Below are 14959 nucleotides of genomic sequence, written 5' to 3'. Positions count from 1 at the left end.
ATCGCGGTTGCCACGGTGTTTCCTATCAGTTACCACAGGACTCAAGAACCTCTCTTTCACTTGGACCGCCAGTCACTGCCACACGCTTAACTTTAACACTGCATCACAGTATACAAACCTGTGCACAGGTTCAGAATGATGTTTGGGGTTGACAGTCACAACCCGAATCCCCAAAGCGGTACCTAAACTGATCAAAAAGCTAGCTCAAAATCATGACACCACTCCATACCCATGAGGACAGCCACTATCAAAAATAAGAAAAACAAAAGATAACAAGCGTTATCGAGGATGTGGAGGAATTACAGCCTTGTGCAACGCCAACTGGAATACTAAATGGTACAGCTGCTATGAAAAACATGTGGTTCCTCAAAAACGTAAACACAAAGGGAATTTCCTGGCTGTCCAGTGGTTAGGACTTGGCGCTTTCACTGCTGGGGGTCCAGGTTCAATCTCCGGTCAGGGAACTAAGATCCCACAGGCTTTACATCAGTCAAAAAAAAAAAAAAAATTAAACACAGAATTACCATGATTCTATAGGAACTGAAGAGCCTCTTGTTGAAAGTGAAAGAGCTCAGAGTGAAAAAGCTGGCTTAAAACTCAACATTCAAAAAACTAAGATCATGGCATCCAGTCCCATCACTTCATGGCAAATAGATGGGGAAACAGTGCAAACAGTGAGAGACTATTTTCTCAGGCTCCAAAATCACTGCAGATGGTGACTGCAGCCATGAAATTAAAAGATGCTTGCTCCTTGGAAGAAAAGCTATGACCAACCTAGACAGCATATTAGAAAGCAGAGACATCATGTTGCCAACAAAAGTCTATCTAGTCAAAGCTATGGCTTTTCTAGTGGTCATGTATGGATGTGAGAGTTGGACTATAAAGAAAGCTGAGTGCCAAAGAATTGATGCTTTTGAACTGTGGTGTCGAAGAAGACTCTTGAGAGTCCCTTAGATTGCAAAGAGATCAAACTAGTCAATCCTAAAGAAAATCAGTCCTAAACATTCATTGGAAGGACCGACGCTGAAAATGAAGTTCCAATACTTTGGCCACCTGACACAAAGAACTGACTTATCTGAAAAGACCCTGATGCTGGGAAAGACTGGAGGCAGGAGGAGAAGGGGACAACAGAATATAAGATGGTTGGATGGCATCACCGACTTGATGGACATGAGTTTGGGCAAGTTCCTAGAGTTGATGATGGAATAGGAAGCCTGGAGTGCTGCAGTCCATGGGGTCGCAAAGAGTCGGACACAGCTGAGAATTACCCTATGACCCAGCAATTCCACTTCTGGGTATGTACCCTAAAGAACTAAAAGCAAGGACCTGAACAGACATTTGTACATTAATGTTCATAGCAGCGTTATTTGAATAGTCAAAAAATGGAAACAATCTAAACATCCACCAAGAGATGAATGGATTACAAAGCATGGCATACACATACAACAGAGCACGATTCATCCTTAAAAAGGAACCACATTCTGATACAGGCTACAATACGGATGAACCTTCTGAACACACTAATGTTAAATGAAATAAGCCTGACATAAAAGGATAAGTACTGTATGATTCCACTTCGAACAGTCAAATTCCCAGCGACAGAAGTTCCTGGTGTTGCCAGGGGCTGGGGAGGGAAGGCTGGGATGGGGAGTAATCATCTAGCAGGTACAGAGATTTGGCTGGGAAGACGAAAAAGTCCTGGAGATGGACTGTGGTGATGGTCGCGCAGTATTGTGCATACACTTAAAAACGTTTAAAGTGTACATTTTGTTACATATATTTTACCACAATTTAAAAACTAATCAAAACCTAATTTGGGAAGAAAAGTTCAAAGAGACACAAAAGATCAAAGCCAGAAAACAAAAGCAACTCAGGAAAAAAGTAACACTCGGCGAAAAGGATCATACCCACTATTTTGACAAATTCAGCCTGTAGTTAGGACAGGAGTGTGATGAGGTCAGTTACTTGGCCCTGAAGAATCCAATGTAACAAGGGGAGAGTTATAATGTGACTAATGGTATGTTTCCTCAAATATAAAAATAAACATTGTACAGTTACTGTGAATAAAAAAAAAAAAAAAACCATTGGAACATCATTTATTTAGAGCTTTAAGCTGACAGAGGCAGCAGAGACCGTTTCACCAGTTATGAATTAGGCTTTAGTTTATTTTGAACATTTTAAGACATCTTTTGGGCAAGTTTTAAGTAAAATGGGTTTTCCCACATAAGCCGCTATGGCTCGTCAGTAGGTGAAGATGTGTCTGCATTTCCCAGGAGTGTGTTTTAACATTACACATTTCACAGCAGATCGAGGCTTAGCTAAGCTCTGCTGCAGAATGCACTGAAGCACGGCAAATTCAAGTTTTGCTCTTTGGAACTTTCTAGAATTTTTTGCCCTGAATATTTTCAGTCTATAGTTGGTTTAACCCACAAATATGGAGGGCTGACTGTACCTCGTTATTTCTGACTTTACCATTATGTGTTCATTTATCCTAGGACTTGCAGTTAGTTGCTAGATTATTTACTCATTTATAAAATGAAAATAACTATTTTCTTCTTTACCTATTAAAGAAATTCTTTCAGGATTTAGATCTATATTAATTTAATTAAATAGATCTAAATGAGCAGATGTAAGCTATTATATATAGGACAGATAAATAAGGCCCTACTGTATAGCACAGAGAACTACATTCAGTATCCTATGATAAACCATAATGAAAAAGAATATTTTAAAAATGCAAGTGTGTTTGTGTGTGTGTGTATATATATATATATATATATATATATATATATACAGAAAAAACTGACTTTGCTGTACAGTGGAAATGAATACAACATTGTAAATCAACTAGACTTCAATTAAAAATAAAGTTAACTAAACTAACATGTTTTGCCAGTTATCTGGAAGTCAACTACTACCAAAACTAAACATGAATTTCCTTGGCTCTTACTCACAGTATAACGAGAGAGATGCATGAGGAGTGATGGGAACTTACATTCTGCAAGTAAGAACACAAAATATGTACACAACTACTTGGAAAAGTAATTTTGTATTATCTTAAAAGCTGAATACACACATACCCTAAGAACCACTCATTTTGGTCCTGGGGGTACATATACTGGAGAGACACACACAAGCTAGAAGAGACATGTAGACAAGCGTTCAAATCAGCACTGTACATAAAAGCAGTAAACTCAATGCAATCCAGCATCCAGCAATATGAGAATACCTAACTGTGGTGTCATCACACTGTGGAAGGTAACATCACAGGGAAAATGAGGAAGTCTTTATATGAAAGGACATGGATTAATCTTAGAGGAGTACTAAGTGAAAAAAGTTACAGTAGACTTTTGACAGTAGAGTAACATTTCTATAAAGCTTAAAAGCAGGAAAATGAGATAAGGTACTGTGAGAAAATTGATTTATGTGGCAAAATCATTTTTTAAGTATATGGAAATGACACAGATAAAAACAAAGTAAGGAGGCAAAACGCAGGGACTGAGAAGTTATGGGTAAATTCGTTCTCAGCAACAGATGCAATGGTGCTGCATTCACGGATGTATAATTATTTTGCATCATAATTTATATACAACTATCTCATATTCTTGCGTGTATCAAATATCCCAGTAATTTTCCAAAAGGCACCCATGTCCCAGTCCTGCACTTGAGGGTACTGAGTCAACTGCTTTCAACAGTCAAGATGTGTCAAATGAACACAAGTTTATGCCCTTAAAGGAGTAAAATCTTATAAAAAGTTACTGCTGTGTACACAGCATTTGGCTCTGCTATCATTATCAGGACTTGGACACTAGCTTTTATAATATTTCACAAGTCTACATGGAAATCTAGCCTTTCAATATTATCCTCCAGCTTAACCGATACCAAAGCTTCTCTAGAATATTCTTTCCTAAATGGAAAATTTCTAAAATTCCAAACGAAATTGATCAGAAATATTGGGAACCAAGGCTTACCCGCTGATAATTCTAATATCTGATGTCCATGGGTTTTCAAACACTGTTTTACACAAATCTCAGTTTAAGGAAGAAAGTGCACAGTGCTTCCATCACCAACAATGTACTTCCTGGGTGAAGTGTTTTCTACATAGAGGTGCTTAGGGACATGTGTGTGCCTGCGTGCTCAGACGCACAGCTGTCTCCGACTCTCTGTGACCCCACAGACTGCAGCCCTCCAGGCTCCTCTGTGCACAAGTGATTATAAAATTATTGCTATTCTCAACGCTTTAGTTTACTTTCTGTAACATGTTACACAGTGTCAGTAAGAAATGGATCTTGGCTTAGAACATATATGAAATAGTGATCATTTTCAATAGTCTGAAAATCAATGAGAACCTATAGAAACAAACAAACAAAACAAGCAAAAGCAAATGAAATCACATTCCATCAACAGAATCAATAATGCACAGTGAATGCAAATATGAAAACGTCAGCTCTGGATGGGCTGTCTGCTCCTTCGTCGCTGCCTCCCCAGCACCACTCGGCAAGTGTTTGCTGAGTGTATGAAGCTAAAGAAAAAGGTCAGGAATTGCTTCCCATTCTGAGTACCAACGATATACCTGGCAAAACACCAACAGAAACTATTGATCCTCACCATCTCGGGTACCGGAACCTTTCAACAAGCAAGTTTGCAGTAACTTCAACAGCAACTGCAGGCATCTGTCAGTTTTCAGCAAGGGCATGTAGGCATTTGTACCAAACTTCACAAGGGCATCCAGGAGAGGATCTAAGAATATCCTTAATACATTCTGTGTCCTCCGCTTTTCACTAGACATTAAAAGACATGCCCAAATCAAGCATTTCAAAAGCATAAAGAAACTGTCTTCCACCTACAGTTTTGGTTAGCTAAAGATTCCACTGGACGGAATTACTCTTAAGGACGACCTGTCAGGACGGGCCTTTCCACTCGTGCTTTCTCAGCGAGAGCAGCAATTCGCTGGAGAAGAAAGCACAAGGAACAATACACGTCCTTGGTTTTGGGAACAAGCGTGAACAAAATCCTAGATCCAATTTACCAGCAAATTAAAATGCTGAGACCTCGCTTCTATATTTCAGAAAAAAACAAAACAAATATATACTAGTCAAGGGAATGAGACACGTTAACAAAAAATATAAAGAACTACAGATTTGTGAAAAACTGTTATAACCAATTTTAATACTGAAACCTTGTCTAGAAAAGAGATTTTCACTATATGCAAATACACTACTTAAGGAAGCTGCTTTTTGCAATAATTATAATCTGGTGACAATCTGCTCATATTTCTCAAAATATAAATGGGACTGTTTTATCATTATTATGTTATTTTTTAAAATTTACATATTTTATAAAGAGGTAAAATCCAGTAATTGTTTTTACTTAATCTTATGCTAGGACCTTACAACCCATTCTTCTAATATTCTTACACAAAACCAGTGATTTGCACACACATAGTTGTGTTTTTTTTTTTAACTTCTGAAGTTTAAAACTCTGGCACTATTAATTTATTGTTAAATATTTCTTTAAGTATGTTGCCATGTTCTAATTTTCTCCTTTAATAAGCTGTGATCAATTCCATACCAATCACTGAAAAGTCTGAATATGGACTATAAACAGGATTAGCCTTTTTTTAAAAAAAGCTTTTTTTTCAAGTTTAAAAACACTTACCTATATTGACTCTTCATTCTTTCTACATCTATGGCCAGCAACACCATCATAGCAACAAGCTTAGCTTCAAACCAATCAGGCATACAGCTGTTTTCTCCTCCTTAAATAACAATAGTTAAGGTTTGCAAGCATTAACAAAATCCTAAGAAAATGATGTTTCAAAAATAAAACAGTTAAATGAATATGTTTTATCAGTATTACATGAGAGAAATACAGCTGAGAAGAAATATAGAACACCCCACAGCATGGTTCATTTTTACATACTTAAATGTGAACACAGACATCTCTGCATGCCAAGTGCAGACCAGGCCCTGGCCGCAGACCCAACGGCTCCTATACTCATGGAATTCACAGTGCAGAAGAGGGGCGCATTCATCAAAGAATATTCAGAGAAATGTAAAATGACAATAGCAGTAAGTGTTCTAAATCGTGCAAGTATACACTCTATACTAGACAGTAAGACAAAGTCACCCTGAAGAAATGACAATTGGGCTGGGTACAAAAGCCAGGAAAGAATGAGGTAGGGGAAGGGAGACATGACCCTCCCAGGCAGAAGGAAGAGCCTGTCAAGGCCCTGAAGCAGCAGACAGCACGCCATGTTCCATGAAAAGGACTGGGGTATACAGTGGGAGGGAGCACCAAAGATACCTTACACGAACAGGCAGGAGAGACCAGGGACTTTATAGGCATGGGGGGTTTCTGTCTTCATCCCAAAAGCAGAAGGAAGCCAGTACAGGTCAAAGTGAATGTATACAAAGAAGGGGAGAAGACTTCTGTAAGATCAAAGTTTGTATATTAAACAGATTTTTCTAGGTATAATGTGGAAAAGAGATTATAGAGAAAGCTAGATGCAAGGTAACCGGTTAAGAGGCAATTCTGGCATCTTGGATGAGAGGTGAGAGTTCCCTAAAATGGAACTGGAAGGGGATGGAGTGGATACAGATACAAAGGCTTTGGCATCTCAGACTCCTGTCTGAACCTCAGGTACCCTGCTTATTAGCTATGGGAGCCTGGGACAGCCAACTGTCCTCTCAGAAAGCTTAGGTCATCTTCTATAAAATCAAACTAAATAAACCTGTGACTTTCCTTGGGTTTATTATAAAAATTAAGTAATATATGCAAAGTTTCTAGAACAATTTTTGGAAGAACATGGTTAAATGATAAAATCAGTATTTTCCTATTCCTGAAAGCCAGGTAAAGTAAAATAAATCATAGCTAGAGCTCCTTTTCATTCTATCATGAGATGATACTCTTCACCTCAACTTTCAAGAAAAATTTAGTTAATCTAGTTTTCCAGACCAGTGGTTCAAATACTTAAAACATATTTTAAAATATTCTAATATATATTGGGAGTAATTTATTTTGATACAAATTTGTTAGAATAGTACAGAAGACAGACAATACTAAAAACACACTTGCATGGAGGATAATTTAGTTTAAAAACACAACAAAAGAATAAACTTTATTTTATATTATTCTTTTAAAATGTTATAAATACTATTTAGTGGTTAATAAGAAATGTGTATTTTTTAGACAATCTAAATGTTGGTGCTTTCCAAAATAATTTAGTAGGTTAAATTTACGTGTTTTTTATGAGTGAATTATTGAAACTTGTTCTCTGAACCCTTTTTACTCACATTAGTGTTTTATATCCCACTGCTAAGTCACGTCATGTCCAACCCTGTGTGACCCAATAGACGGCAGCCCAACAGGCTCTCTGTCCCTGGGATTCTCCAGGCAAGAGTACTGGAGTGGGTTGCTGTTGCCTACTCCGTTATATCCCACATTTACATACAAAAACTCATCATTAACGAAGACTAAACCGAAGTACCAATATGCTACTCAGTTCCTTACATTTTCTAGCAATCATATAATGAGATACCTTTTGACCTTCTAGGAGGTGGGAGTAGGGTAGGGGTGCTATCTGAGAATGTCTCCAATCACAGTGGCACTTTTTGAAGTCCTAAACAATTTTTCACTTTGGATAAGTGAAAGGGAAGGTTGTAAATCAGAGGTTTAGTGGGTTTTTAAAGATTCCTGATTTTAAGGAGAGCCACAGGGCTAGGTCAGTTACAACAGGTGCCTGACCACTCAGTGGAGCGCACTCTGGCAGAGGTTTTTCCTGTAGGGCTGCTTTCCTGAGCCCCCCGCTGCCCTACTAAAAGAAAGCCAGGCTGCGGAACAATGGGTCTCAAACCGCAGCCTGTGTCAGAATTCCCCGAGCGCCTGTTAAAAACACAGAGGGTAAACCCCACACCAGACTTTGTTCCCACTCTGTGTGGGACGGAGTTTGAGAATTTGCAGTTCTAAACAGTTTCCAGGTGATGTCGATGTTGCTGGTCTGGAAATCATGCTCTGAGAACCACTGGCAAAGAATTCTTTACACCTTTTCCCTCTTCTCTCACCGAGGCTGGAAAAGTATAGGCAAGGATGCTTTTAAAGAAACGAAAGGTCACTGGCTATCTTAGTCATCTTAATGCAAGTTAACCCTACTACGAATTCTAAAAACTGACTGTGATTCTAGAAAATGCAAACTAGTGTCAGAAAGCAAGTCAGGGTGGATGCAGAGGAACAGGTGAAAGCAGGAGCTGGGGTAACAAAGAGGCGTGAAGACACTGGGGCGTGATGGCTATGTTCATTATCTTGCTATGCTAATGGTTTCATAAGCAATACACAGAGGTCAAACCCATCACACTGTATTAAGTTTAAATATGTGCAATTTAATGTACGTCAATTACATGTCAATAAAGCTGTTTCTAAAACTGGTTGTACAGCTATAGTATATACTACTTTGGGATTTCTATCTTCAGGTATCTTGGTTACATTTTAAGTAGGCACCCTTTCTGATGAACTGGGTAAGTACAAATTTCTTCAATATATTTCACTCTTTGGTTGATCTCAACAATTCCAAGCTCTGACACACAGTTACTGCTGTTTGCGAACTGTCTCACCTTCTCTGATTCAGAACACCTGCTCTGAAAGTGCTCCAACACTTTTGCTTGTTGATGATGCTGGTTTTGTGTGGTTTTAGTTGTTGCTGCATTGTTTTGTTACATATCATATATATGATATGGTACATATATAGCTACCGAATATATATCCATCCTCTCTTAACCACCTCTTAACCATTCCAACCTGGGCTCCATGCTATAGACAGACACTGGTGGATGTCTATCTGCTTTCAAGCTCCCTGGATGTAAGTTCACCCAAGCCTTGCAGGATACTCTTCCCCGTCCACCTTAATTTCTACTCACTTATTAAGTGTTGCCTCATCCGTGACCTCTCCTGACCCCCACAGGGCTACAAGTTCTGGATCAGTAGCCCTGGCCCTGGGGCCCATCACAGTGCTTATGGCTTTCAAGGCATTGTGTTAAGGTTAGCTGTTTACTTATCATTTCCCGTGTTGGCCTATGTTCTCTGAGGGCAGAGGACATATCTTTTATCTCTGTAACTCCAGCGTCTGGCACTTTGAAAACACCTGACATACAATTGCTGAATAATCTGTGTAAAATCTAGCTGTACTGACCATATGAAACCCCCCCCAAAAACTACTTTAGGTGTAAAATTTGATTAAAAAATGTTTGAGCTGACTTTTTTTTTATAAAAACAAATCTGAATGTTATATGTATTTTATGCTCAAAAATTCAAGCTAAATCGTGTTTGCTTTGCAATGTATTGCCTTGTTCTGAAAACTGCCCAGTAATTGATAATAAAACTAAAATTGTATAAAGGCACTTAGCCAAGGGCATTAAGAGTCAAACAAAAATATTACACATACATACACACACGCCTCCTTTGTACTTGAGATCAGTTTTTTTAAAAACTTAAATTATATTAAACAGTTTAAGTCCCAGAAATGTTAAAGAAGAAACTCTAAAAATCTTACTTTATCCAATTTTGAATGATTTAATCAGACCTGATGCTGTTATAGACTGAGTTTTAAGACAAGTTATATAGATATTTCAGGGAGTTTAATCTATGCTCCCTCCAGTAGGGACTAAAATTTATTCACTTTTATAGGCCTAACGAAAGAAACTTCCAAGTAACAGTAAACTTACTAGACAATAAAGACAAAAAAACACAAAAGTAAAACATTCCGAAAAGGACAAACAGATAAACTCATGTATTTTGGAAGGATAATTATCTGATCATTTAAGACCTATTCCATAATCAGATTAGAGAAATCAGGAGATGAAAATGACTTAGTCTGAGACAAAGCTAGGAAATTGAAGACATGTTAAATTCAAAGACGCAATTTACCCAAATTATCACTAATGACTTTAATGATGAGGAAGCGTTAGAAATGTAGAAAGAATCCTAATTAATGAATCTGCTAATAGTTCTTCCCTCACTTAGTGGATTTGATCTTTGCTAAGTATCTGGTAAAAAAAGAAACTAACAAAACCATTCTTTCAAATATAATTTTTCTCTAAAATTACTTTTCATAATCAGCTGACACTAAATATAATGCTTTGAAAACAAACAAAAGATAAACAAATTTATCTACAAATATTTCCACTACAGAGGCTTCAAACACACATCTGCAAAATCTAGCTGACAAAGATTCAGTAATTGTAGAATAAATTAATAAATTTATTTGTGTTCAATCCCTACTCAGACAGCTTACTAGTTTCTCAAAACATTTAAGAGTTTAAAATTTCAAGTTTTAGAACAGATAAAGTGCAAGTTAGGAAACAGTATTTTTACATAACATTTATTCACATTATTTGGCTGAAATACAAGTCTGACATCCGTAAATCAGCATATATTTGGTATATATTTTCAATGTGAAAAACCAGTAGAAAGTTCTTAGAAAATGTTTTGGTTACATCAGTCCATAAAAATGATCTCAGACTTACCTTCCCAGGCAGGTGATCTAATATACTCTTGTACTAGGTTCCTGACATAAGCATTTAAAGAGGAAGTCTCGTGAAGTCCAATGGAGCTACAAGTTGAGGACTGCCTGAAACAGCTTTCGTTAATACGCAACCAATCACAGAGCTGAAAAAGAAAACAGTTATCACTTATTTTGAAAGTCTAACTGAACAAAGGGCTTACAATTTCCCTAATTAATTTTCTTTCTTCCACAATAAATTGAATTTAGATAACTGAACACAACAAAGTAATAGAACGTTTATTGTCATGATTGAGCTTCACACACAGTTCATACAGAAAAAAAAGTTCATATGTATGTATGTATGTGAGTATATTCACATACATGTGTGTGTTTTCTAAACTCCTCAAAGAATTTATAAACTTCATTAACAGGCAAGAATTTTTAAAGCATCTAATATAAAATGTACATTTTGATAAGGTGATGTAAAGAACATCTCTATGAATAATAACACATTATGTAAAACAAATTACAACCTTAAAATTCATTTCATCTTCATATACTAAAACAAGGATTTATTTTTGAGAGAATGTAGAATTTGAAATATAAGTTATAAGGAAAGCTCCTACCCTCCTTGCAAGTTTATTTTCTATCATATATGCATTTTAAAATATAATTGATCCTTGAACAACATGGGTTTACACTGCAGGTTCACTTACACGTGGATTTTTTTCCAATAGTAAATACTATGGCATTTCATATCCATGGTTATATGGGTCCTGACATGGAGGAATCATGGATATGGAAGGCAGCTTCTTAAAAAAACTAAACACATGCTTATTATATGTTGAAACTGACTTAAATGAGTTAAAAAGTTATGGTCACACAAAAACCTGTATGCAAACGTTTATACCAACTTTACTCATAATTGTCGGGACTTTTCTCCATCTACTGCAAGACATTTAGGGTTTCATGACGAGCGAAATGCAAGAAGTCAGAAGAATTACGGATCACCAAAACGTCAGGGTTGGGAACCTCAGTAGATGTTTGTGTCGCTGTTGTTGAATCTAACATCACCAGTACGCCCAACACATCTCATCTGGAATCGAGATCTGCCCACTAATACTATCTTCTCTAGAATAGTTCCATCTCTATTTCAAACACTTTCTGTCTCCCACTTCTAATAGCATTATTGGTTAGGTCCACTCAAAGCAAATAAACAATTTTCAAAAACCTCTGTTGACAGATAACAAGAAAGGCCAGTAATGAATTCAACCAGAAACAATTTTTCACAAAGTTTTCAAAGACCCCATTGTTATTTTCAGTCTCACCTGCATCCACAGTGAAGTTCCCCGTCCTAAGGACTCCTCTTGTCTCACTGACATGAGAAAAGTTGAGATATCAGATAGTGACACTTTCTCCTGCGGGCAGGGCAGTTTTAAAAAATTACTCATTTAAAAATGTTTAACTGAATGAACATCACTGTAAAACCAATCTAGCATTTTATTTAAAGTAGAATACTATTAGTTAAATCAAGAGCTATATTTTTAAAAAGGAAGTATTCAACTTTCAAAATGAAGAGTTTGATTATAAACAGCTAACCATTATATAAAATGAAAGATTACTTTATAAATCTATTTTCCTTAAAATCGAGATTACTATCTCTGAGATAAGGTGGTCACAATCTAAAAGCAAAAACCAGAAACATCCTATAAGAAATTACCTATTATTTACATCAAAAGTGAATCTCAGATTTTCAAATCCACACACACGACCCTCAGCCTTCAGAAAACCACCCAAATCTTTTCATCCCCTTAAGGTCACACATCTCCAATTAAGACACCCTGCTCTAAGTCTGGGGTTGGCAAAGTCGCTCACAGCCTGTTTTGTGAGTAAAGTTTTACTAGAACACAGCCATGCCCCCTTATTTGTAAATGGTCTACGGCTGCTGTTGAGTTGCTGTAATAGAGACTGTATGACTCAAAAAACCTAAAATATATCAATCCAGCCCTTCACAAAAGAATCTGCTGACCCCTGTTCTCAACAATAGTGTGTTACTAGAGCTCTGTGAAAAACAGAATAAGGATGTTCTTTGAATGTCAAGTTCCTGGAAGATGTACAGAAAAAATACAGAGAACCAGGTCAAAGCTTCCAAGAAAGCTCTCCCAGCATGGTCGCGAGCTTTCCTACCAACAGGTAAAATGCCTACAGGAGGGCTGCTTAGAGAACCACGGCCCAGTATTTTCACACACAGCCTGCACACAGCACCTACAACTCCAGAGCCCCAGAAGGAAACCAGGTGTTCAGTAAAGGTCACACTGTCTTCATGACCCCTGCAGGCACGGTATTGGGATGGTGGGAGCCCTCCCAAAATCCAGGTTCCAGACACCAGCCAAGGGCCAATCTTATGAACAGGGCTTTCTAATGGCAGCATCACAGGCCTGCTATGTTAACTCTTTAATGAACTCCCGCTCACTAAGAAAGACTCTCGAACTGACGTTAACGTGAGTAAGAAAGATCAGCTTACCACGTCCAGCAGATTCATGGCCGTCTGGAGGAGATAGCACTGCGCTGCCCCTCTCAGCAGGATTTGATGTGTGATCATGGTGCACTGGAGAACGTCCCTGAGGGTGCAGAAAAACACACGCACTCCCATGGGCTCAGAGAATATTGTGATCATCTGTAGTTACTGACAACTTGATTTATAATATCTACACTTTCTAATGCAGAAAGTCACTATCAGGAGAGCTGCAAAGCTATTAAATAAGTAAGGCCTCTAGTAGAGTGCAATTTTAATATGAAAAAGAATCTTTGAAAACTAACAAGACACTTTCAAAGCACATTTTTGGAAATAATTGGTAATTAATGTTGATATTTAATAAAAACATTGGCCTTATTTTTAAAGTGGTCAAAATCCAACAGCATATATTATGGCATATATTAACATTTAAATTAGTAATTCATAAAACAAAGTTAAGTTCAACAGCATGTGGGATCTTAGTTCTCCACCCAGGGATTGAGCCTGTGCCCCCTGCAGTGAAAGTGTGGAGTCGTAACCATTGGACCATAACGGAAATCTCCATGAATAGATTTTTTTATTTGCTTTTTGCTTCTATAAAATTAAGAATGAAAAATCAGGATGCCAGTATTAACTAAAACCACTCACCAAGGATTAAAGCAGAAGAGAAAACTTAATTTGCTAAGGAAAGCTATGACAAATAACCACATATGAATATACACAGAGTAAATTACCTGAGGGCAAGAAGTCCTTCTATACCTAGGGCTTTACATCTTGGGACATTTGCCAAGGCCTTAGATAGAAACAAGATGGGAACAGCACACCAGTGTCTGCTTGTCATCTTCTGAATAAACTTTAACAGGAAACTACCTGAAAGAAAAAGTTTTAAGACATCATTGTTGCTAACAAGCACATGAGAAGATGCTCAAATCATCAGACACCATGTAGGGAAACGCAAATAAAACCACAATGAGATACAACCTCACACCCACTAGGATGGCTCTAATCAAAAGGACAGATGATAACAAGTGTTAACAGGATGTGGAGACACTAAAGTCTCAGACATTCCTGGTGAGAATGTAAAATGGTACAGTCAGTGTGGAAAACAGTTTAGTAGCTCCTCTAAAAATTAAAAACAGAGTTATCATATTACCCAATAATTCCACCCCTAGGTATATAATTAAGAGAAGTGAAAGATTATATTCATATAAAAACTTGTATATGAATATTCACAAGAGTAATTCTTATTAGTAGTTAAAAGTAGAAACAATCCAAATATCTACTGATGAATGGATAAACAGAATGTGAAGTATCTATAATACTATTATTACATTATTATTCAGCTACAAAAAGGAATGATACCTGTTACAATATAGGTGAATCTTAAAACATTACACTAAGCAAAAAGAAACCAGACATAAAATAAAAGGCCATATATTATATGATTCCTTTTATATGAAATGTTTAGAATAAGCAAATCTATAGAGACAGAAAATAAATTAGTGTCTGACAGAAGCTAGGGGAGACGGAAAATGAGACGATTACTTATGGACATGGAGTTTCTTTTGGGGATAATGAAAATATTCTGAAATTAGTGGTGATGGTTGTACAAATTTGTGAGTATACTAAAAACCACTGAACTGAACAATTTAAAAGGGTAAATTTTATGATGTGTGAATTATATCTCAATAAAACTGATGGAAAAAAAAAATCAATGTTATTTCAAATTCATTCCCTTTTAGTAAGATGAGTATTCTACTATATTGTACATACTCTGATAACAAGCAGTTTTACATATATATATATATATATTATTTTTAAGTTAAGGTAAAAGATAAATTTTTTACTGTTGGAAACCATTCTTTTGTTGGAGATGTTAAAGAAAAATACCATTGGTATCTGGCCTCTGGAATCTGCAAACAGTAATATTAGCTCTTTCTCACAGGCTA

At 36.9% G+C, this 14959-nt stretch overlaps 1 protein-coding gene across 6 annotated transcripts in view; it reads right to left on the bottom strand.

The window, feature by feature from the left end:
* The window catches only part of TARBP1 (TAR (HIV-1) RNA binding protein 1), a 62130-nt gene that overhangs the window by 34163 nt on the left and 13008 nt on the right, over positions 1 to 14959 (bottom strand). For all 6 annotated transcript variants that reach the window (XR_006345353.1, XR_006345351.1, XR_006345352.1 and 3 more), the window contains exons 7-12: positions 13745 to 13880; positions 13020 to 13116; positions 11824 to 11913; positions 10518 to 10659; positions 5659 to 5758; positions 4609 to 4781 (exon numbers count right to left, since the gene is read on the bottom strand). Coding sequence is in view for 3 of the 6 variants with exons in the window: in XM_043925737.1 (XP_043781672.1) it covers positions 4609 to 4781; positions 5659 to 5758; positions 10518 to 10659; positions 11824 to 11913; positions 13020 to 13116; positions 13745 to 13880 (738 nt within the window). In the remaining 3 variants the exon portion in view is untranslated. The remainder of the gene's footprint in view (positions 1 to 4608; positions 4782 to 5658; positions 5759 to 10517; positions 10660 to 11823; positions 11914 to 13019; positions 13117 to 13744; positions 13881 to 14959) is intronic.

The sequence above is a fragment of the Cervus elaphus genome, chromosome 15 (assembly GCF_910594005.1).
Source record: "Cervus elaphus chromosome 15, mCerEla1.1, whole genome shotgun sequence".
In the NCBI taxonomy this organism is placed as follows: domain Eukaryota; kingdom Metazoa; phylum Chordata; class Mammalia; order Artiodactyla; family Cervidae; genus Cervus; species Cervus elaphus.
This window is presented reverse-complemented; position numbering and strand designations above follow the sequence as displayed.